This window comes from Diadema antillarum, unplaced genomic scaffold (assembly GCF_040938485.1).
Source record: "Diadema antillarum isolate AM-2024a unplaced genomic scaffold, OU_Dant_1.0 seq00001698_RagTag, whole genome shotgun sequence".
Taxonomy (NCBI): Eukaryota; Metazoa; Echinodermata; class Echinoidea; order Diadematoida; family Diadematidae; genus Diadema; species Diadema antillarum.
This window is the reverse complement of record NW_027272389.1, coordinates 819,259-843,199: the sequence shown is the minus strand read 5'-3', so window position 1 is coordinate 843,199 and position 23,941 is coordinate 819,259. Positions and strand designations below refer to the sequence as shown.

The 23,941-nt window shown below is 39.6% G+C and overlaps 1 protein-coding gene across 1 annotated transcript; it reads left to right on the top strand.

Annotated features, from left to right (window-relative positions):
• The first annotated feature begins 1,413 nt into the window (after positions 1–1,413).
• Positions 1,414–22,974, top strand: LOC139711758 (aspartate--tRNA ligase, cytoplasmic-like). The gene is made up of 15 exons (XM_071623613.1): positions 1,414–1,484; positions 3,275–3,753; positions 7,269–7,356; positions 8,160–8,247; positions 8,747–8,839; positions 9,748–9,850; positions 10,395–10,497; positions 11,160–11,303; positions 13,625–13,736; positions 14,719–14,853; positions 18,802–18,893; positions 20,429–20,631; positions 21,370–21,493; positions 22,065–22,176; positions 22,790–22,974. The coding sequence occupies exons 2-15, from the start codon at positions 3,290–3,292 to the stop codon at positions 22,951–22,953; spliced, it is 2,025 nt and encodes a 674-aa protein (XP_071479714.1). The 5' UTR covers positions 1,414–1,484; positions 3,275–3,289; the 3' UTR covers positions 22,954–22,974.
• The last annotated feature ends 967 nt before the right edge of the window (positions 22,975–23,941 follow it).

Here is a 23,941-nt window from a genome sequence, read left to right as displayed (position 1 = left end):
ACATAAATGTATGCCATTTTCATGGCAATGTACTACAGAAATATACAACCTTATTTAGCTTTCAGCATTATGCATTATACCTATGATAATAAAGAGAGGCCAGTGACTTCAACAAAGTCTCTAAGGCACATAGATAAAACACCAGAGCATCTTATTCAGAGACTCCAACCCCAAGCACCTTCTGATCTGGAGATTCTCCCGCCGGAAACCCCTAGCAAACGGGAGACTCCAAGTTGATGTGTGCGGAGCACGGAGTTCCTAGGATTCTAGATGTTCTCTGTTGCTATCTAAGGTTTATTTTTTCAACATACGATAGAAATAAGTTAGAAATCCTTTCCACCGGGAGACACAGAGCCAGGGCGGGAAAAATCAAATCTCAAACGGGAGAACGGGAGATTGTGCAAAAATAGGCTGTCGGCGGGAGATCTCCAGTCGAAAACGGGAGAGTTGGAGTATCTGCTTATTAAAGGACAAGTTCACCTTCATAAACATAAGGATTGAGAGAATGCAACAATATTAGTAGAACACATTAGTGAAAGTTTGAGGAAAATTGGATAATCGATGCAAAAGTTATGAATTTTTAAAATTTTTGTGTTGGAACCGCTGGATGAGGAGACTACTACAGCTTGTGAGTCATATGCGTACAACAGTATAAAGAAAATGTAAAAGAAAATTCAACATATTTTCACTTTTTTCGCATAATAAAAGAGCACTTGACTTGCCTCTTTCTAAAGGCAGGGGGAATAATATTACTCATAACATTTGTCGGTAACGAGTCAGGGGAATGTGTACTTTTCTCAAAAGATGGAATTTTGTGAAATTCTCTTTATATTTTCCTTATATTGTTGTACGCATGTGACATCTAAGTTATTCATACACTGCAGTAGTCTTCTCATCCAGCGGTTACTGCACAAAAACTTCAAAAATTCATAACTTTTGAACGGAATGTCTGAATTTCCTCAAACTTTCAATGATGTGTTCTACTAATATTGCTACATTCTCTCAATCCTTATGTTTATGAAGGTGAACTTGTCCTTTAAAGCCACCTAGCCCGGTACCTCATACCAATCGGTATTGCATGGTTTCACATACACTCTTCCGATCATATTAAAATGATCAGAAACCTTATTTCTATAAATGAGAATTATATTTCAGGAGTATTCTTATCCAAAAATTAGCATCAAAATCCTCCAAATAAACGAAAAGTCCGGCCTCTTCGCGTAACACCGGCCAAGTCGCGTATCGCGGCAAAAAAAAAAAAAAAAAAAAAAGAAGAAGAAGAAGAAGAAAAAGAAGAGCTACTAACTTCAGCAATCGTACAGTATTCATGTACGTCACTAGCAGTTCTTCCCCCAATACCAACCTAACGGCGGGAAAACCACTCACAACCCGTTGCGTTATCCTGGACGGCACAAGATCTGTTTTTTTCTGCCGAAGTCCGTGTAACACTGTGACGGGAGTTTTGATATTTCCGCTGTCAGTCGGTAAGCTTTTGCGCTATGTTACGTAATAAATAACGTAGGTTGTACTCTGTAGTTCTAAAAACTGTATTGGAGGAAAAAATAAAACACATCTAAACCTCTGAACTGGCCAAAAATACCGTGGACGATGATACTGTAGTCCCACATACCGAGATATTTGTTGCGGGTTCATGATCGTAATTTTGATCGCCAAATTTTACCTTCCATGCACGTCTCTGCGAAAGAAGCATATGTTCCTCTCTTAGAAAACCGTACAAAAGTATATCTAGTGTATCTTCACGGCAATATAACATTATTTTACCTCCCGATTATTGTGAATTTTGGACCTTTTGTCATTGGTATCTACCGAGGTTGACAGGGCAAGTGCCCGTACATGTATGTGTAATTCCGCGAAAAATTTATCATTTATAATACTGTAATGACATTTGCTGGGTCAGTTTACCCAGCAAATGTCATTATTATAAATGAGAAGTTTTTCGCGGAATTAGACTTACTTGTCCGGTCAACTACCAAGGTAGACGTGCATGCTAGAGTACCCGGGTAGTAAACTAGTAGTAACATAACATTATTAGACCTACCACTGTACTATAGTTGGGGGGGGGGGGGGGGGGGGGGGGGGGTAGCCTGACCAGACCGCTGCAAAGCACAGCAGTCTGACATGTAGCCGGGTTGGACCTACTTGTAGTACTACTCATCGACAGCCTAATGTTTATTTGCTTGATAAGAATATTTAACACTGAAATTCACGTAACGACCTACGTCATTGAAAAAATCCAGCTCTATCAAATGCCGTTGTTCCCTTTTCGATTCGAAGTTTCAGTGCAAAAATATCGCTGACGAACTTGCGTGGCCTCGTTTCAGCTCCCCGCGGTAACGCTCATTATTACTAAGCTACTCATTTGGAAATGCTAACAAAATGACACCAAAAAGGTTGTGCCACCTCGGATGGTACCAACAACCCATTTTTGGGGTCTTGGCCCATGGACTAATACGCGTCCGGTCCCACAACGCTTGGTCATACTAGTCGGAAATCGTAGACGTTGAGAAATAGACTCAGTTTGCCTTATTGTGCTGGTGATATTTCGGGAACTAGGAGCTGTGGAATTCTTTCTCTCGAACAGATTTACTTCGAAAATGTCAATGTTTTCCTACCAAGATTTCACTGACCCGGTAGATGCTCTGATGAAGTGACAATTTTGATGGGGGTTGAATAAAAAAATGGGGCCTAGTATTTTGTATGGCATGGGGTCTATTTAGGGGTCAATTGACCGTCGTAACTGCAACCCTGACCCTAACCCTAGCTAAGACACCGAGATCTGCTTCACTCTAGGACACCGGGGGCTGTGCCCTGCCCTTGCTACACTTTGTAGCTTACATCTGAAAACAAGTTTTTAGCTTATAGTATGAAAATGATATGTTCCCGTGTTTTACATGCTATATTAGTATTTACATCATTCTGAGTGTAACCTATATTTTTTGTTTCAATTTTGATGGTGGGGGGGGGGGGGTACACTTGAAACTCTAGCTAATGGGTATGCCAAGAGGTAGAAATGTAAGCAAAATTGTTCAAATTGTTTACAATGTAATTCCATTCACAAACACAGACACATCAACAGGAATTAATAGGAATATAAAGTCATCCACGGCATTCAAATTATTTAATTTCATTCGTAAATACACACAGACACATCAACAAGAATATATTTTTAAGTCAACCACAATAATTTAAATTTTTATTTAAAATTTTGATTTTGATTTTGATTTTTATATTTTTCTTTACACCTTTTGTCCAGTTTGTCGAATCTGCCATGGCCCCTCCTCTGCCCCAGCTACGTGTTAAACTACGTGTTAAACTACGTGAAAGAGTGAAAAGGACACTTCCACAGCACTTCACATATACTTATGAAGTAGTAAAGCCATCCAGCTGGAGACAGAAAATGAAGGCAAGAGATCCACATGGGTATGAAGATGTCAAAACACGAGATGCACTTTACAGCAAGAGGAGGAGTGCTGCTATGACTGAAGAAGAAAAGCAAAGACAAAGAGACCTCACAAGGGAAAGAGTGCGGCTTTGGAGACTGAGGAAAAAACAGAGAGAGGAAGCCGAAAAAGCAACACTCAAGAGCGAATGTAAAAAACTGGACAAGAAGAAGTTAGCTGCACAGAGGAAAAAATGGGTAGAAGAAAAACAAAAACAGAGGGCTAATTGGACAGCGGAGAAAAGAGCAGAAGTCAACCTCAAACAAAGAGCACAGAGAAGACGAAAAAAATTGTATGATTTCTCTTTAATAGTTTTTTTAGTTGAGTTGACAGTTGATGATGTTGTTGTTTGCATAAGGTCAAATTGTGTAAGGCTTGACTTTCATACCAGAGTTACAAAGAATTGAAGTCTGTGTAACAAGTATTGTTGTTGGAGAGTACTCACAAACACAGCTTGTTTTGAGGAAATGTTTACTGAGGTAGTAAGAGTAATGACCTACGTAACGTAGGTACTGCTGTATGGAAAGGCTCACTACAAGCTTACTTTGAGGAAGATGCTTAAGTATGACTGTTGGCACAAGAGAGCATGATTCAGTGTTTAGAATTTCAATGACTAGATTGTTTGGACAGAAGTTTTGCTGCATGTTTTTTATGTGTGTAGTAACAATATTAGTGTCTTATTGCTTTCTCTAGATGAAACAGGCAAAATAATTTGAGGTTGGATTAAGTTTCATGAAGGTATAGCATAATCTCTTTTTAATAGATTATCCTAATTTTCATGATTTTGTTGACCTACTAGTACTACAACATACTGTTTCCTTGTAAATATATTTTTAAGCAAAACTATGACTTGCACTCTTCCTCACCTATGTTACACAGATGTGATGTCCGTGTAACAAAGGTGCTGATACTTTTGTAGGCTGCCATTTTATATTGTCGACGTCCGACACTTCACTCTTGAGATGATCTTTACAATTAAGGATGCAGCTTGCCAGTAATGATTGACAAAATGGGGATTGGTTCATTACCCTTGAAGTATGCAAATTTTCAGAAAAACAATTTCCCTTTACTAAGAGAAATATTTTCCAAGGCCCTAAAATTGGCTAAAAATCACAAAGTACAGTAGCTCATTGCCTCCTGCTTGATATGCGTAATTCCAAAGAACTGTTACGTTGTATTTGTGGGAACATACATAAAGTCTACGTGTGTAGAGTTTTAACATCACAGACCACAACAAAGGAAATCAGTTGATATGTCGTAGTGTACCTGTGTTGCAAAGACATACTGTCTGTGTAACATAGTAGTACACTGTGGGTGAGGTTGTTGTACAAAAACCCCTAATGATAACAATAAAATCAAATTTTCACTTTGATATCCATACAACTCACTTGCTTCAAGTGTAGTATTTTTAATGATATATTGTTATTGTGTCACTCTTGAGGAAAAAGTTCAACTGTTGGTTAAAATTGTAATTGGCTTTTTAGACATGTTTAATAATAAAAGTGTCTTGCAGTTGATATCAGAACATACAATCTTACTAATGTTGATCTCATGTGCCAGTTAGATAACATTTTGATGTGTTATGGTGGAAAAAACAACAAAAAAAACTTGGATGTGTTCATTATTATAATTTCAGAACACAAAATTATCGAGGATGTCAAAAAAATGTGTAACATAGGTATTTTTGTCATACCGGTACCTGTTTAGCCATGGTAACTGAAAGTGTGCAAAGTAATAAACAGATTTCTAGTGGAATAAGTGGAAGAATGGGAGTAACAAATCAGGGGGAAAAGGAAATTTAATTTACATAACTTGAATTTTCAATTTGTATGTCGCAATTTCAGTTTCAACCCCATGGAATTATGCCCATAGGTGAAAATATGATTTCACGCGTAAATTTGCGTAATCAATTTATTAAAAATAGAAAGCCAATATTTTCTATTGTATAGCCATGTAATCTTATAGTTGACATCCGGCTCTATCTTCAGGCCAAATTTTGCGACATCTCCAGGCCAAATTTTGCGACGATCATCGGCGGCCGAGATCTGAAGGGGGGGGGGGGGGGGGGTCAAATCGACTCCGACCCCCAGGTAAAACCTTGAAAACAAACAGAAAACAAAAGGGACTCACTTGAACACTTCAGTTGCCGAGGAATCAACATCGTATCTGATTGTCCCCGCCGAACGAGTTCGAGCAGGGGACTATGAAACGAGCTCCGTACGTGTGTGTGTCCGTGTGTGTGTCCGTCCGTGTGTCCGTGTGTGCGTCCGTGTGTGATCAAAATCTTCAATTTGCTACTTCTCTGTCATTTATGAGCCAATTTTGATTCTGTTTGCTTTATATGATAGCACTATGTGGGAGCTTTGAAACTTCTACACAGAATTTCAGTTGTGACCTTTGACCTTGACCTTTGACCTATGTTGTACATTTTGCTACAAAATGCTACTCCTTCGCCATTTCTAACCCGATTTCGATCCCGTTTGCTTTATGTGATGGCACTAGTAAAGGGCTTCAAAACTTCTACACAGAATTTTGACCTTTGACTTCTTTGACCTTTGACCTTGATTTTTTTACCTTTATTGTACATTTTGCTACAAAATGCTACTCCTTCGCCATTTCTAACCCGATTTCGATTCCGTTTGCTTTATGTGATGGCACTAGGTAAGGGCTTCAAAACTTCTACACAGAATTTTGACCTTTGACTTCTTTGACCTTTGACCTTGATTTTTGACCTATATTGTACATTGGCTACAAAATGCTACTCCTTCACCATTTCTAACCCGATTTCGATTCTGTTTGCTTTATGTGATGGCACTAGGTAAGGGCTTCAAAAGTTCTACACAGAATTTTGACCTTTGACTTCTTTGACCTTTGACCTTGATTTTTGACTTGTATTGTACATTTTGCTACAAAATGCTACTCCGCCATTTCTAACCCGATTTCGATTCCGTTTGCTTTATGTGATGGCACTAGGTGAGGGCTTCAAAACTTTCTACACAGAATTTTGACCTTTGACTTCTTTGACCTTTGACCTTGATTTTTTACCTATATTGTACAATGGCTACAAAATGCTACTTCTTCGCCATTTCTAACCCGATTTCAATTCCGTTTGCTTTATGTGACGGCAGCAGGTGAGGGCTTCAAAACTTTCTCACAGAATTTTGACCTTTGACTTCTTTGACCTTTGACCTTGATTTGTGACCTGTATTGTACATTTTGCTACAAAATGCTACTTCCGGCGGGGACATATATTACGCACCGCGTAATTTCTACTTTTCCTTGTTGAAATAGATGTAAGCCTACAAAGGCTGTTTGTCACTGCAAATTTTGCCTTAGTCCCATCAATGTTGACTTTTTCTAACATGTTTAAGATAATATTGTAGTTAGAAGCCTAGAATTCCAGTAAAAAATATATATGTAAGAGGAAACTCAATGGCTAAGGATTGCCTTTGGTTATAAGGATAGGAAAAGGCAAAGAAAAACCAGTTAGAAAAGGATCAATGATTTGGAATAGGACAGAAGTCTTGCTTGATGTTTATCTTCGAAGCTCAATCTTTTGAGGTGCTTGTAAGTTGTGAGGTGTTGAGTTCAAGTCCTCTGTTGTGCCTGTCTGTAGTCAAGCACCTTATCCCTATTGCTTTGTCTTTCGCAGATGACTTGAAGCTGTTGGTTCCATGATAAGTTGCTCTTAAGCTCTGAAGTGGTTCCTGAGTGGTCAAATAAATTGAAGTGCACAGAAATTTATGATAATTTAAAAAAAAACGGAATTTTTATGATTGTGACAGATCTTTCATTTTTTCCTCACAGGGAAGGGCAGCTGTCCAAGAATGCCTTGAAGAAACAGCAGAAGGAGGCAGAAAAGGCTGCAAAGAAAGCTGAGAGAAAAGCACAGCAGGTGTGTTACTAAATTTCAATTGGACATTGCCAAAAATGTATGCTCCACTTGCCCAAATGGGTACGTTGGCAAGCATCCAGCATGTTATGTTACACCCAAGCCCAAGGACCCATTTATTTGACTTTTCCACATCAACAAGCTCTGTATTCGAATTGCCGACAGCAAACAGCCACTTTGGCTTGTAGCACCCTTGTGGCCTTGTCTCCTTTGTTGTCTTCAACACATGAGAGTCTTATTTTTGGTGCCATGTTACCCTAGATGATGGTGTGATTATCCGACTGGACACCTTGGCCAAGAAAGTTTGAACTAACTTGCTCCTCTTCCCTCTTGACAACAGCATTATGAATGACTCTGTGTATGATAATAGTGTAGTCAAATGAATGCATTGCAGGGTATGTGTTTGACAACAAATCGTATATTGGACATAATTTTTTTTTTTTAAGTTGACTTCTTGAAAGCCTTCTCTCATGTGATGTAATATCATGAAGGTACTTTTAAAGTAACCCTTTGGTCATTGTTGTAGTTGTGGTATTTCTTGTATTTGACTTCTTGATGATATGTATCATGGTACACAAACTGGCCTTTCAAAAATATGATTTTTGAACACCTTGCCAGATTGTTAAAATATGAAATACAGTGTACTCAAACTCTGTGGAATATTAGTTCAACATTTATCAAATTCAGAGTCACTGGCATTTCTTTCCTTTTTTTGTCGCAACGATGGTAGTGTGAAGAATTTACTGTTGATTCGAGGAAATGGTCATCTTCAAGTAATTCATCTAAATGATCTTTCCTTGCTCCAGGCTGCTGCAGCAGATGCTGCAGAGGGGGATGACTTTGCCAAGGATCGCTATGGCAACCTACCGCTAATTCAGTCGCAACACAAGATAGGCATGTATAACTGCATTTTGTAGTTTTCACACTCGCCTGTAAAATGTAGTTGAAGCAACCTCTTCATAGCGAGCCATATCAATTTCATAAAGTGATATCATCGCATTATTCATCACTTGCGGATTATGTAAACATGTCAGGTTGAGTCCAAGCCGATTTAAAGTTTGTGAGTGCCAAAGCAGTGCCTTCCTTTGAATAAACTGTTCGTTTTGAATCCTCAAGAGGCCCTCAGACATAGTGGAATAATTTTTTTTTTTTCTGAGTGTGATGCTACATTTGGACCCAGAATGAAATTTTGCACATTCACTTCTGTATTCCTGTGTGTCAATTTAGTGAATTAGTACATTCTTGTCATGAAAAGGTGAGTTTTATTTTTTTACCTTATCTGCACTGTTTTCAAGTGGTGTAACCAAACTGATGGCACAAGATTGCAACAGATTTTTGTGCTTTGTTTCTCTAATAGCGTCACATGACCCATCTGCCATTTTTGTGCTTTCAGAGCGAGAGATCACCCGTGTTGAGGGGTTGACGGCCGACAGAGTGGACCAGAAGGTGTGGGTGAGAGCCAGGCTACACACCAGCAGGAGCAAAGGTAGACACAAAATCCGTCAATCTCTACCCTGGAAAAAGTGTGAAATGATAATTACTATCTCGTGATGCAGAAAGCTATCTAGTCAAATACAAAAATGCCAGTTGTTACTTTTATGCAGTATTTTGTACTACTATATTTGTACATTGTGTGTATTATTGTATTATTTTTCTGCCAAAACACTGCAGGTTTCACTCTGTATGTGTATTGCAGGAAACATAATTGCACTATTTCTTCCCTCCAAAATGAGCCTTTAAAGCAGCCCTTGCTGCAATGTCATTTACAAGGTTGGCATCCCTGCAAATATAAAAGTTGGTTGAAACTCTAATGTATGTTGTGAAATATTTCATGCTTTTAAAGAATTCATGGAGTTAGAGTGCCCTTTGATAGAGATGACTTTAATAGTTTGTTTCTTGGTCACTTCAGGGTATCTATCGATGCAGTCGTGAACAACAGTCATACCATGAACAGCTCTGGCATGTACCCAATATTGTTGCTCCAATGAGGATTTATGGTTATTGATCAACATTGTACAGTATTGACCTTGAAGTTCTAATTCCTGCATTTATGCAGTAGATGTTTCTGTGAAATGTTTGTTGCGATCTAAAATTCTTATGATATGATTGCAGTGGATGGATGGTAGAGGTAGATAATATAAATAACCCCCAATCCTGTCTAAAAATGAACCCAAAATTAATGCTGTTACCATTTGAAACACCTCAGATTTAATAGGTATCACATTGAAGCAAACAAACACACACAAAAAAAAAAGAACCAAGAAAGGAAAAAGCTGAAGCATAACACAAATAATGCCATGGTGCAAAATGATGCAAAACACCAACTCACAAATGAACAATGTTTAAGATTTAGTGTTATGCCAACAACCCCCCCCCCCCCATCTTTTGTTGCAGGCAAACAGTGCTTTATCGTCCTCAGACAGCAGCAGTTCAATGCCCAGGGTCTTCTGTGTGTCAGTGACAAGGTCAGCAAACAGATGGTCAAGTTTGCTTCCAAGTGAGTCACAGAAATGAACCATAATTTACATCTTTTTAATTATTTACCTAGTTTTCTGCAATATATTTTCGGAATTTGTGTAAATTTGTGTTAACAATATTCCAGCTTCTGCCTCGAATGGATTTTCATTCTATGTATTTTAAGCATATAATTTGATATTAGTTGGACTCTTTTTTTTTTTTTCCTTTTTCAAGAAATGTATACATCTTACCCCTCAGATTATGTCTGAAGAGCATGAATGGCATCTTTATTTATTCATTCATTCTGTGTTCTTTATACAGGGTAGAATCTTCAGAGCAATTTCGGAACATTTACAATTCATGACAATACAGTACTAAAGTAAGAATAGATTAACTTGGTCAACTTTAACAGTTAGCTTAGATGAAGATATTAGTATGGTAAAGGTACAAATATATTTCTGCCACAGTATTTTTCCCTTCTTTTTTTATCCACCCGTCCTTGGAAGAGAATGGCCATGGGTCTATTGTAATGGCAGAATAATGTTACTTTAATACTAATTATGTGATTTTTATTTTCCATGTAGCATCACAAAAGAATCAATTGTGGACGTTGAGGGAGTGATTGCCCGCGTACCTCAACCTATTGAGAGCTGTACACAGAAAGATGTGGAACTCCACATTGAACAGGTAAAATTATCATGGTGCTTCAAAAGCTGTATCCACAGTCATGATAATTAAACAGTGGCCAGAAGACCAGATTCTTTTTTTTTTTTTTTCCCTGAAGCTGTTACGCGATCACATCATCATCAGTGTTTATCATAAAACTGCAATTCAGCTATCTTTGAGAAGAAGTTTTACGAACATAGACAAAAGATCTTGATGGGATTAGACAATTCTAAATTGATTAGAATCCTTTGTGCATTGTATGCATACTCGTCTATTCGTTACAAATTCAATTCAATCGCAATTTGTTTTCAGATTTCTTGAGTATATAGCTGCCGGGGAATGGCCTTTGTACCATATTTGTGTGTGTGTCTGTGTGTGTGTGTGTCTGTCTGTCTGTCTGTCTGTCTGTCTGTCGGCATTCCTACTGATAACACTGCTGTTGAATGAGAGCTGACCTATTCACTACCTCACTATGATGTTCAGATATACATAATATTGAGTAGTCAGCTGCAAATCTTATCTTCGAATGTCAGGTTTTGCTTTCCCTGAAAGCTGGCAATAAAAGGCTATGATCTGTAATGTTCTCAGTGACATTCACGGGTTGACTAATCCGAATGTAGAAATTCTGTTGAGAACTCAACAGGAACCATGAGGTAATACTGACTTACATTTGATGCTGGCAGATCTTTGTTGTGAGTGCGGCGGAGCCCAGGCTGCCCCTACAGATCGAAGATGCCTCCAGACCAGAGGCACATGGCGATGATGAGGTTGCCCTGGCAACAGTGGGCCAAGACGTCCGCCTCGACAATCGGGTTCTTGACCTTAGGGTGAGTTACCATCGGGGGCGTTTCATCAACAAGTTCGTCAGAGGTTTTCACCGACGAATTTGCTATCAGCCAGTCAGACACAAGGATTTCAGTAGCTTTTAACAGTTGTCAGTGTAAATCACTGACAAAAAGTTTCATGAAACGGTCCCCAGGTCCTCAGGGATATCTATGTGCCTGTGGGTAATGCAATTTTGATTTTGTCGTAATTTAAGGAGACATTGACTCTCAATCTTGGGGTCCCTGGTTAAGTCTAAGCGAAGCAGCGGTTGTGTCCATAGGAATGGCACTTTGCCCTTATTGTCTCTAAAGTCCTTTGGAGAGCACTTGGGGTCTGTTCGAGTGCTCTCCTATAAGGCAAACTGAACCGTAGTGAACCTGTACCAGAGGAGTGCTTGAACTGTTCCGAACCGAACCGAACCAAAAGTGGACCACTTCCTGATATGTGTATCAAGCACATACATCATAATGCAAAGAGTTCATTCTCTTTGTTCAGGACATATGTAAGTGGTTTAGACGTGCCAGGTGAATGACCCTGTCACTACAAAATGCTTGACCCGATCTAAAAATAACTCATGAGGAATGCTTTCTCAATAGAGCGCTCGAACACTCCAAATCTGGCACAATACAGTTTGGTTTGCTTTGGTTCGGTTTACTTCGGTTTGCTTTTGAGCACTCAAAGGCACCCTTAGAGACATTGGTCCATGGCTTGTTGTTTACAGGCATTCACTTGCCTTCATTATAGCAGCCATATAAAATGAATCCAAAACTCAGCCCAACTCATCAGTACAGTCAAAGAGTAATCAAAAGTTGAAGGATTAAAGTACTCTCTACACCATATATTCAGGTAGTCTAATTTGTTAAAGGGGCTTTCCGGACGATTTTCATAATTTCACATCATGTAGTACATAAATCAACAGCTCCATGTATAGATCCGTGGAATTTATTGTGGTCCTTGAGCAGAGAAACCAATAAATCGAAAATCTGAAACAAATTACACTGAACAGTGATGATGACATCAGAGCCTCATATATTTCAGAATTGTAGCAGTGTAATTCCATTACAATACCGCTTGCTCAACAAGTTCACCTGTGAAAAATCCATGCATACCTTCTTTTGTTCTGCTTCCTTGAGCCCCTACTCATGCATTCTTATGGTGAGGCTGTCATGTCATCATCCTTGTTCATTGCAATTCATTATAAATTTTGAAAACATTCTCATTACTTATCCCAATCACTATAAATTCTGAAACTTTGTACTCAGTTTGACTAATTTATAGTTGTTCAAATGTAAAAGTCTGAAAATCATCCGGAGGTCCCCTTTAAGACTGGGATTTTCTGACTCCCAGATCTCGGCCGTCGATGGCGCAATCGCGACGAAAATTGGCACACACATTGCCTATGATGTAATCTAAAGTACCATGAAGTTAATTTTTTCAAAAATTATCATTTACACTAAATTATGCTAATTTATGCATAATGATGCATGAAATCAGACAATTTGGTATAAATCGCGAAATAAAGCTCAAAACAGGCACATTTTTTTGTGTAAATATTCTTTTTAGTGTCCTTAGCAAATGTAAGAGAAAAAAATTGCGCAATCAGAAAAAATTTCCTAAGTATTTTATTGTTTTTTGAATTTCTTATGTATTTCTCTGTTTTTTCGACTTTATGTTTTTCATTGTTTTTTCGCTGAAATTTGTCCGCGACATTGTTCCGAACAAGGAAATATGTTATTAATTGATTGTAATCAATAAAACCCCAAAATGATAATGCTTTTATGAAATTTGCCTGTAAACACAGTTTGCATTAAATTTATACACAAATTCACGTTTTTGAGCAATTTTGGGTCTGACATGCACGTGCATATTTATGTGCAACTTCGGAACCGCGCGCCCAGGCATCGCAAATTTGGTGTCAAAAGATGCGGGAGACTCAAAAGAAAAAAGTCATGAAACGTCGTGCCGATAGCTTCTCGCGATAGCGATACATCGCGCGAAACGTTGAGGGGGGGGGGGCGCCTCGGAGGCCCCCCGGCCTAGTTCGGGTTAAAATACAAGTAGCATGCATGATATGAATAATGACTAATATATCAAATTTTATTTCTATTACCAACTACTAACCCTATTTTCATCATTTTGGTGAATGACTATACTTAAATCATAATTGATGATAATGACCAATTTTGAAGAAAGTTACCGTTACATGTTTACAGAATATGGCACAACATTTATTTGTAGGAGTGTAAATCCTGACCAAAGCATACATCAAACAAATCCAGTTGTTTTAATTAATCTCTTCCTTTTGTCTTGTGAATGTATGTAGACTACCACGAACCAAGCAATCTTCCGCTTCGAGGCTGGTGTTGTCGCAGAGTTCCGCAGAGCGATGCAGAAGCGAGACTTTGTAGAGCTGCAAATGCCCAAAATCATCTCAGGTATGCATGAAGAGTGTTTGTCTTCTGGTACCCCATTCATACAAGGCATATAGAGCATACCAGAACAACTGATGTGATTAAAATGCTATGAATGGACAAAATGGCTCTAAAGTGCTCTTAAGTCTTGCCCTTTTCAAGGATGAGTTGTGGACTGCCATTGCAGCACTCCAACTCCTGTATAAATGGTTATACCAATGTTCAGAGCACTCCAGAAGTGTTATGGGGTGCATATTGTGTTCGAAGTTCCTGTAAGCTCCAATTTTACTTTGACAGTTGTACTTCTCTCAGCTACTTTGTGTGTTGTCTTAGGCTCTGTGGACTCTAGGCTCTGTGTGTGAACAGACTCAAAGGGATACAAGTTGATACATTACAGGAACGCTCCTGTGCCTGCATTTGTGTCTAATGGGGTATCATACTGAAGTACATAGGTTGATCCAGTTTGTTTCTTACTGGTATTTTCCTGGTGACAAAATTCCACATGAAATCAGGCATTGTACAGTTCTATATTGGTTCTTTGAAGGCAAGAGTAGGGAAGGAACAGTGTGTATTTGTGATGCTCTTTGAATCACATCACTTGCATGGAAATCCTCACCGTATTTTATGACATAGTTCAAGGATGTTTGTTTAAGTTTAGGAAGGAAAGATTTTCTTTCTTTTGGAGGATGCCTATGAAACTGATGTTTGCTATATATCTTGGGGACAGTTATGAAGAAAAAATATGTGAAATTTATTCTGAAGAAAGATATTATTGCACAATATGAATGACAAGTTATTACTTGTGCATGGACATACTCATGTGACTACTGTAACAGTGACTGTAAGAGGGACCTACATGCCATAGTCAATGATGCACCAACAGTCAAATGGAAACAAAGTTCCCCAGTATGTCTGTTGTTAACTGACCAATCTCTTTTTAAAGGCATTGTATATAACTTTTTGATTTGCATGCTTCTTTCAACGACCTTTTCTTTGACCTCTGCAGCTGCCAGTGAGGGCGGGGCCAATGTGTTCACTGTGTCCTATTTCAAGAACAATGCCTACCTGGCCCAGAGTCCCCAGCTCTACAAGCAGATGGGGATTGCAGCTGACTTTGAGAGAGTCTTCACTATTGGAGCAGGTATGTCTTTCAACCACTGATCTCTATCGGAAGTGTCTGGATGTTTCATTGGCCCATTCACGTTGTAGAAACAATTGAAGGCGCTGCACTGCCATCTTACCTGGCGCACTCTTATGGGTACTTGCATGCATTTTTCAGCAGAGTCTGTCACCAAGATCATTGTGGTGTCTTGGGCTCTATACATAAGTTTATGGGCCATATGCATGGTAAAATGGTGGCGTGGTAGCTTCAAAACAATTGACCAATGAGATATCCAGATACTTTCCATAGCAGTCAGTGGTTAAAATCCATTGAGCCCCATAACAACATTTCTCTGGTTATGTAAGTGTAACTTTTTTTTTTCTTATAATGTTCATTGTTTTTTGCAAATATTTCATTAAGGTAGAATACTCCTCTTCTCAAATCTTCACCCACACTCGATCATTTCAAACAAAACTTGAAGACTTATTTATTTTGATGTCCCTCTATGTGCACTGGACTTATACTGTCACTGCCTGGTATTTTGTATATATTTATACCCCCGCCAAACAAAGTTTGAAGGGGGTATATAGGAATCAGCGGACGGTCGGGCGGTCGGTCGGGCGGTCGGTCGGTCGGGCGGTCGGTCGGGCGGTCGGTCGGTCGGGCGGTCGGTCCGTTGCAAATCTTGCGTCGCGAACTACTTCCTCAGTTTTCAACCGATTCCCATAAAACTTGGCACAGATGTATGCCTTTGGTTGTAGATGTGCAAGACATATTTTTTGACAGTACCCAAAAGTACGTTGCCATGGTAACGGCATATTATGGGCAAAAATGGGTACAAATCTTGCGTCGCGAACTCCTCCCACAGTTTTTGATCAATTTTTATGAAATTAGGTACAGATGTTCATCTGAATATGTTAATGTGCAAGACACATATTTCTGCAGTGGCAAAAAGTGCGTTGCCATGGTAACGGCATGTTATTGATATTAGGGCAAAATGCTTCATGGCAAAACTGCTTCATCAGTGTTCTTCCAATTCTCATGGAATTCATATTGAATGTTTGTCTTAGGATATAGGTCAGCATGACACATTTCTTGACAGTGACAAAAAGTATGTTGCCATGGTAACAGCTCACATATTATGAGCCAAAATGATGGAAAATTTTGTGTTGCAAACTACTTCCTCAGTTTTTGCCCAATTTCCATGAAACTTGGTACAGATGTGTGCCTTTGGTTGTAGATGTGCAAGACGCATTTTTTGACAGTACCCGAAAGTACGTTGCCATGGTAACGGCATATTAATGGCAGAAGATCAAGGAAAGATCTTGCGGATTTAACTACTTCCTCAGTTTTTTGACCAAAGCTTATGAAATGTGGCACACACCTTGATCTTGGTGGGAAGATGTGGAAGACATATTTTTCGGACGTGTCGGAAGCTGCGTTGCCATGGTAACGGCATATAAATGGCAGAAGATCAAGGAAAGATCTTCCGGATTGAACTACTTCCTCTGTATTCGACTGAAGCTCATGAAATGTGGCACACACATTGGTCTTGGTGGGAAGATGTGCAGACATATTTTTTGGACGTGTTGGAAGCTGCGTTGCCATGGTAATGGCATATTAATGGCGGAAGATCAAGGAAAGATTTTGTGGATTGAACTACTTCCTCAGTTTTTGACAAAAGCTTATGAAATGTGGCACACACAATAGTCTTGGTGGGAAGATGTGCAAGACATATTTTTCGGACGTGTCGGAAGCTGCGTTGCCATGGTAACGGCATTTAAATGGCAGAAGATCAAGGAAAGATCATTCCTTGGGTAAGACTGTCGTCACGGGGCGGGGGTATTAATCACCTTCAGTGATATTTCTAGTTTATCTCCTATGGCGACCAGGGATGACATGTCATAGCGCTTTGCATCCAGTGGAAAAGGCGCTCTATAAATGTCTACCATTATTATTATTATACCATGCAACAACAGCTTTCCATTCATGTGAGCCCTGTTTTGGCCATATACCAAAGATTACTTTAGTGTAGAAGCATTGAAATCCCTATAGAAATTGCTAAGTTGATAACTGATCCTGAAATTGGCAAACATTTCAGGAGATACAAGTTGATAGCCATCTTTGAAGTTGGCAGACTCTTGTGATTTTTATATATCTGATATTGTGTATAGATTGAATGCATTCACCCCGAACGATCTAGTCATTCTTCAGTATAGCATACACAGTATTCTTCAGACCTCCCAATCTAATGATACACAGATTGATTATGCACAATCCACAGTTTTTATCTGTTTGTCTTAAATGGGCATCTGTCACATATGCCATTCAGAGTACTGTAGAATGAGGAATGTTCGCATGCATTTTAATTTCGCGAGAGCCAAGATTAGCGAAATTAAAATGCACGCGAAAGTTCTTGTTTACACTATATGCATGGGATGCTAGAGGCAACTTGCAAAAATGTCATGCCGCGAAAATATCGTGTTGTACAGTGTTTCTTCCTGCTAACAGTAAATTGTTATTGTCCCCGCCGAACGAGTTCGAGCAGGGGACTATGAAATGGGCTCCGTACGTGTGTGTGTCTGTGTGTCCGTCCGTCTGTCTGTGCGTCCGTGTGTGATCAAAATGTTCAAAATGCTACTCCTTCGCCATTTCTAACTCGATTTTGATTCTGTTTGCTTTATATGATAGCACTACCTGGGAGCTTTGAAACTTCTACACAGAATTTCAGTTGTAACCTTTGACCTATGTTGTACATTTTGCTTCAAAATGCTACTCCTTCGCCATTTCTAACCCGATTTTGATTCCGTTTGCTTTATATGATGGCACTAGGTGAGAGCTTCAAAACTTCTACACAGAATTTTGACCTTTGTCTTCTTTGACCTTTGACCTTGATTTTTGACCTATATTGTACATTGCCTACAAAATGCTACTCCGCCATTTCTAACCCAATTTCGATTCCGTTTGCTTTATGTGATGGCACTAGGTTAGGGCTTCAAAACTTCTGCACAGAATTTTGACCTTTCACTTCTTTGACCTTTGACCTTGATTTTTGACCTATATTGTACATTTTGCTACAAAATGCTACTCCTTCGCCATTTGTAACCCGATTTCAATTCCGTTTGCTTTAAGTGATGGCACAAGGTGATGGGCTTCAAAACTTCTACACAGAATTTTGACCTTTGACTTCTTTGACCTCTGACCTTGATTTTTGACCTGTATTGTACATTTTGCTATCAAATGCTACTCCTTCGCCATTTCTAACCCGATTTCGATTCCGTTTGCTTGATGTGATGGCACTAGGTGAGGGCTTCAAAACTTCTACACAGAATTTTGACCTTTGACTTCTTTGACCTTTGACCTTGATTTTTGACCTATATTGTACATTGGCTACAAAATGCTACTCCTTCACTATTTCTAACCCGATTTCGATTCCGTGTGCTTTATGTGATGGCACTAGGTGAGGGTTTCAAAACTTCTACATAGAATTTTGACCTTTGACTTCTTTGACCTTTGACCTTGATCTTTTTACCTATATTGTACATTTTGCTACTAAATGCTACTTCCGGCGGGGACATATATTACGCACCGCGTAATTTCTACTTTTCCTTGTTTTTACTTGTGTTTTTACTGGGAAATCTAATTGAGAAATATTTCTTAAAATATGGCATGATGTATTTTTTGCTACTTGATGTAGGAATACTTTTCATGTCATCATGTTTGCGACTTGCTAAAGAAAAGTAAAGGTGGTTTTGGGTGTTTTAAATCGCTGATAGTCCACATATGTGTAACAACTAATCTGAACAGAATTGAAATGCAAACCCAACAGCACTTTGAACTCAGCAGATGAGGTTTCATCAATCTCTGAGTTGGTGGATGCATTTTGTTTCACATGATGTAATTTCTGCATGGATCATGAAGTGACGCATACTGCAGTACATTGCAATGTGTGAAGCTTTTTAAATTTCTTTCAATCCCGCCGTACAGTTTTCAGAGCCGAGGACTCCAACACTCATCGACATCTGTGTGAATTTGTCGGCCTGGATTGTGAGATGGCCTTCAAGTATCACTACCATGAGGTGAGGAAGGCTGAGCACTCTCATATCTCTTGAGTAAATCTTTGGTTCCATGACATTTGCTCCTGCGACATTTGCTCCCATGAAAATATCTGCACGCTATGCCAAGCATAAATTTTACTACTCACAAACATGACTCTAACCTTAATCCGAATCCTCATATCAAACAAGGCATGAAACCTAAATCACAACCCTAACCCTTACCCTAAGTCCTTGGAGCAGATAAGACTGGAGGTGTTGTCGCAGGAGCAAATGTTGTGTCACCAAATCTTTTTAAATGATTTGTTCTTCAAGCTGGCCATCCCGTAACTGGTAGGTTTTCTCCTGCAAATTAATTGGATGCAGCACATTACTTCACAGATAATGCATTCTTGTTTTTATCACATGAGACAGAGAAAGAAATAATCATGCAAAGTCTGGATTTCTGAGTATTACTTTCACACTATCACCCTATGTTTGCACAGTGTATTCCTGAATCAGCTAGAGAGTGTGCAAAATTTATCCACACACACAAAAAAAGAGAATTTTAACAATTGCTCATTGAATCTGGGATTATCCGGGATAAAACCTGTCCAGGGAATGGCTGTATCACAGGGACTTTGATTTGATAAAAGCTGTGACATAGCAGTGGGCCGGGCGTTGTGGCGTGTGGCTGTAATCCAGCTACTTTGGAGGCAAGGGCGGGGATATAGCTCAGTCGGTTGCACATCTACCTTCACATCCAAGAGTACCCGGCTGAGTCCCCGAGTCTCACGGAGCAATGTTGTGTGTAAGCATTCTGTCCCCTCTATAGTAAGAGGCAAAAACACTTTGTCCCTCGGATAGGACATTAAATAGAGGTCCCGTGTGTGTGCTGGCCACGACACACGCACGTAAAAGAACCAACTTCATTCATTCATCACAAAGAGCAGGAAGCCAACTCAGTGAAGTGGTCCCCATACCCATCCACACAAGAAAACAGGTGAATGATGCCAACCCCTTGTGGTTTGCCCCAGGTGACTAGCAATAGTCAGCAACTGGTATCTACCAGGCACACACTACCATACGCATGAATGAACATTATAGCAGTGGATTTAGGTGTAAGTGTTTAGATTTTGGTGAGTGATCTAATGTTGCTGCACAAGTGCATCATACAAAGCCCTCTCTGTTCCGTAACTGTGAATTCCTTCCTGTAGTATTTGTCTGCTCTGTTTTAAACATTCACCAAATATGATTTTCAATCATTTGCATGATAAACTTGATTTTTGTTGTCTTGGTATATGTGGTTGCTTGTCATATAACTCTACGGTGAAAACTTGCAAAATGTTCAGCCACAAATTTCAGATCCTATATTTTCATCATATCTCTACCATTTTTCCATCTGATTTTACTCTATTTGTTCATGGAATTGCACCAGAAATTTGTTCTTGTCACTACCACCTGCACTTTGTAAAATGCTAATGGTATTTGATAAGACTATTGTTCGTGATAGAGGTCAATGACTGTCACTGTCTCTGGAACCCTGCTCTCAATTTTGTGATTTATCCGCTTCTTGGCAGGCCCTAGACACTATCGGCAACATCTTCAACGACATCTTCCGGGGTCTCCGCGACAACTACCAGACGGAGATCAACACCATCCGCCGCCAGTTCCCGTCGGAGGACTTCAAGTTCCTGGACCCGCCCCTGCGCCTGGAGTGGCCCGAGGCCATCAAGATGCTGCGAGAGGCGGGAGTGGAGATCGACGACTTGGAGGATCTCAGGTGAGATGTGCTCCCTAGGCACTTTCCATTATGGGCTTCATGAGTGATATGGTGATGGTAATTGGGGTTATAAGTTCTCAGAGTAATTATGTGAGTGTTTTCACTGCTCTTCCGTAGGGACACGGCATTACTGCAAAGCAAGATATTTTTTGGCGGTATGAAATTATCGTGAATCGGAGCTGACGGCCCTTTCTTGCGGCATAAATTTTTTTTTTTTTTAGTGAATTGTCACTGGCATTCCGTGCATATTGTGTAAAGGAGAACTTTTGTTTGCATTTTTATTTTGCGAATCTTGGCTCTCACAAAATTTGTGAAATTAAAGTGCATGTGAAACATTCCTCATTTTATAGTACTGTAAAACATGATGTATTCGCGGCATGAATTTTTCGCGAATTGGAGCTGACGGCCTTTTTTGCAGCATGAAATTTTCGCGAACTTCCACTGGCATTCAATGCATATAGTGTAGACAAGAACTTTCGCATGCATTTTTATTTCGCGAATCTTGGTGCTCGCGAAATTTGTGAATTTAAAATGCACACGAACACTCCTCGTTTTACAGTATTATTATTACCCCAGGAATTGTTTGCTCACACAAAATGTACGTAGACGAACTGGGAAGTAGATGAATTGGCACTGAAACAGATCCTTATCAACCCAGCCATTCTGTACTGCCCTCTGAATTCAGGATTAAGTGGAATTTCAAGAAAAGAAAACTAATCTTCTGTATTTTCTCATCAGCACACCAAACGAAAAGTTCTTGGGCCGGCTAGTGAGGGAGAAGTATGATACTGACTTCTACATCCTGGACAAATTTCCCCTGTGCATCAGACCATTCTACACAATGCCTGACCCCAACAATCCAGTAAGTAAAAGGACACAAAGTGTATGTATTATATCACATTTCCTTGTTTTATAGTTACATACAATTATGATATCTGTTTGTGAGTGTTATGATTTTTCCCCTCCTACAGCATTGTAGTTCTCAGTTTCAGTCTCAAACTTACATTGCGGAGTTATTCCACTGGAATCTCTTCAGTTTTCGTGAATACCCCTCACATTTTCAGTCACCTCATGATGATAGTTTGCTATGAAAAGAATTATTACATTGTGACCTTGAATCAAATGTTTTGATATGTCTGTTATGTTTTTAGTCATCCAGAACCCCCTGCACAGTCCCTGAATCTGTGTGTTGATTTCTTGATACCAGGTTCTATCAAAAAGAGTCACACGAACTCAACCTCCTTGATGCATATATTTGATGTGTAAGGGAATACTCCCTGTATTAGCATAAACACTGCCTATTAGCTTTCTGTGGTAACACTCTATGATTGAAAATATCACAAATCTTTTTGTCTGGATGTCATTGCACCCTAATACTGTATCTTCTGTCCCCTCCCCCCCCCCCCCCAAAAAAAAAAAAATCCCCTTTGCAGGAGTACTCCAATTCCTATGACTGCTTCATGCGGGGAGAGGAAATCATGTCCGGGGCTCAGCGAATCCACGACCCGACCTTCTTGATGGAGAGGGCTAAGCATCACGATGTTGGTAAGAATCCCCCGCCCAAAAAAAAACAAAAACAAAACAAAACAAAACAAAACAAAACAACAACAACAAAACATACAAAGATGAAATCATATATCTTGTGGGTAGCATTTATAGAGGACTCATTGATAATCAAATTTTCTTCGTGACAGAGGAATTTTGTGTGGTCCAGAATTTATTTGAATGACATTGTTTTTCTAACCCTAATATAAAAGTACTTGTTATCGTAGACCTATTTGGAGAAAATTTTTATGTGGTCTATTTGTTTTAAACACTAATTAGAAATTCCAAGTATCTGACCAAGACAGCTATTTCAACATTCAACATAAATAAATTTAATTACTTAATGCCAGTTTCAGTATCTTATGGTATTCTTTAACCATGTCTAAATTTTGTATGCTATTGAATATATGATGACAGATATAACAACAGATGTAGTATTTTCTGATACATCCAAACTGTATTGAACAGTATCTAACTATATTCAACAAGCAAAAATGAATTTAAAAGGTCACCACTAGGTCCTCAAGAAAGAAAAGTTCATTGAGTTGAGCACACTTCTAGATAGACCTGTTGATTGTAACATATGTTGCAATATTTTTTTTTTCATCTTCAGACACCTCAAAGATCAAGGCCTACATCGACGCCTTCCGCTACGGAGTGGCCCCCCACGCTGGGGGTGGCATCGGCTTGGAAAGGGTGACCATGCTCTACCTCGGGCTCGACAACATCCGGAAAACATCACTCTTCCCCCGTGACCCCAAGCGCCTCACGCCATAGTGATGCAGAAAAGAAATAAAGAAAGAAAGCAAATACCAGAACAGGGAGTCCCTCGTTAATGAGATAGGCCACTTTTCGACATCCCAAGACCATTCCCTGCACTTGGAACAGACGTTTTTTGCTGATGTCATGTTCAGAGTTAAGAAGATTGCATGGTGCATAGGTTCTCTAATAGTATTGATGGCTATTGTGAAGGAGGCAGTGTTATACCCCTTTCCCGCTGCCCGTCTCGGTGAACCACCGAGAGGTTCCCCGGTGAATTCACCGGGGAACCTCTCGGTGAAAGTTTCAGTGCTGTCGTTTCACACTGCTCTCGGTGAAACTTTCCCCTAGACGGGTTTTCTGCTCGCAACGTGGGTGATCTTATGTACTTGAGTTTGTTGTGCATCTGCGATTTGGTTTTTTCGATCCCATGTTCGGCAAGTTTTCGGAGGAGGGACTTGTACGCGGCAGCGTCAGCCGACGTCCCGCTCAGTTCTTCGTTCACTGCTGCCTCGCTACGTAATTGAAGTAACAATCTCTCTTCGTCTTTGGTCCACGCTCCAGCCATTTGCAAAATTCCCTCAAATTTCAACAGCACAAAACGTCAACGGATTTCTCCTGCACACTGTAAACCCAGCACTTGACGAGAAAAGCACAAAATACGAAAAAATCAAGCAAGAGGCGGACTGTATCAGACTTTACTGGAAGAGTTAAGAGCTAGACACTAGAGGAAGACGAAGAAGGAGGAAGTATCAAATCGATCAAGTACACTGTAAACCTATATCAGCTTTGTATACACGGCGTGCTAATTACTCAGTAAACAATACAATGCACAACACGATGCAAAACAATGCCGTCGCACTGTGAACGCCACATTGCACACGAAACGACATACTATGTAGTGTCGTGTGTATGTTTACAAACACGAATTACTAGTACCCTGTACTTGGGAGGTCGAGTGCGCGCTAGCTAGCTGAAAACGTGTGCATGACCAGAAACAAAACAT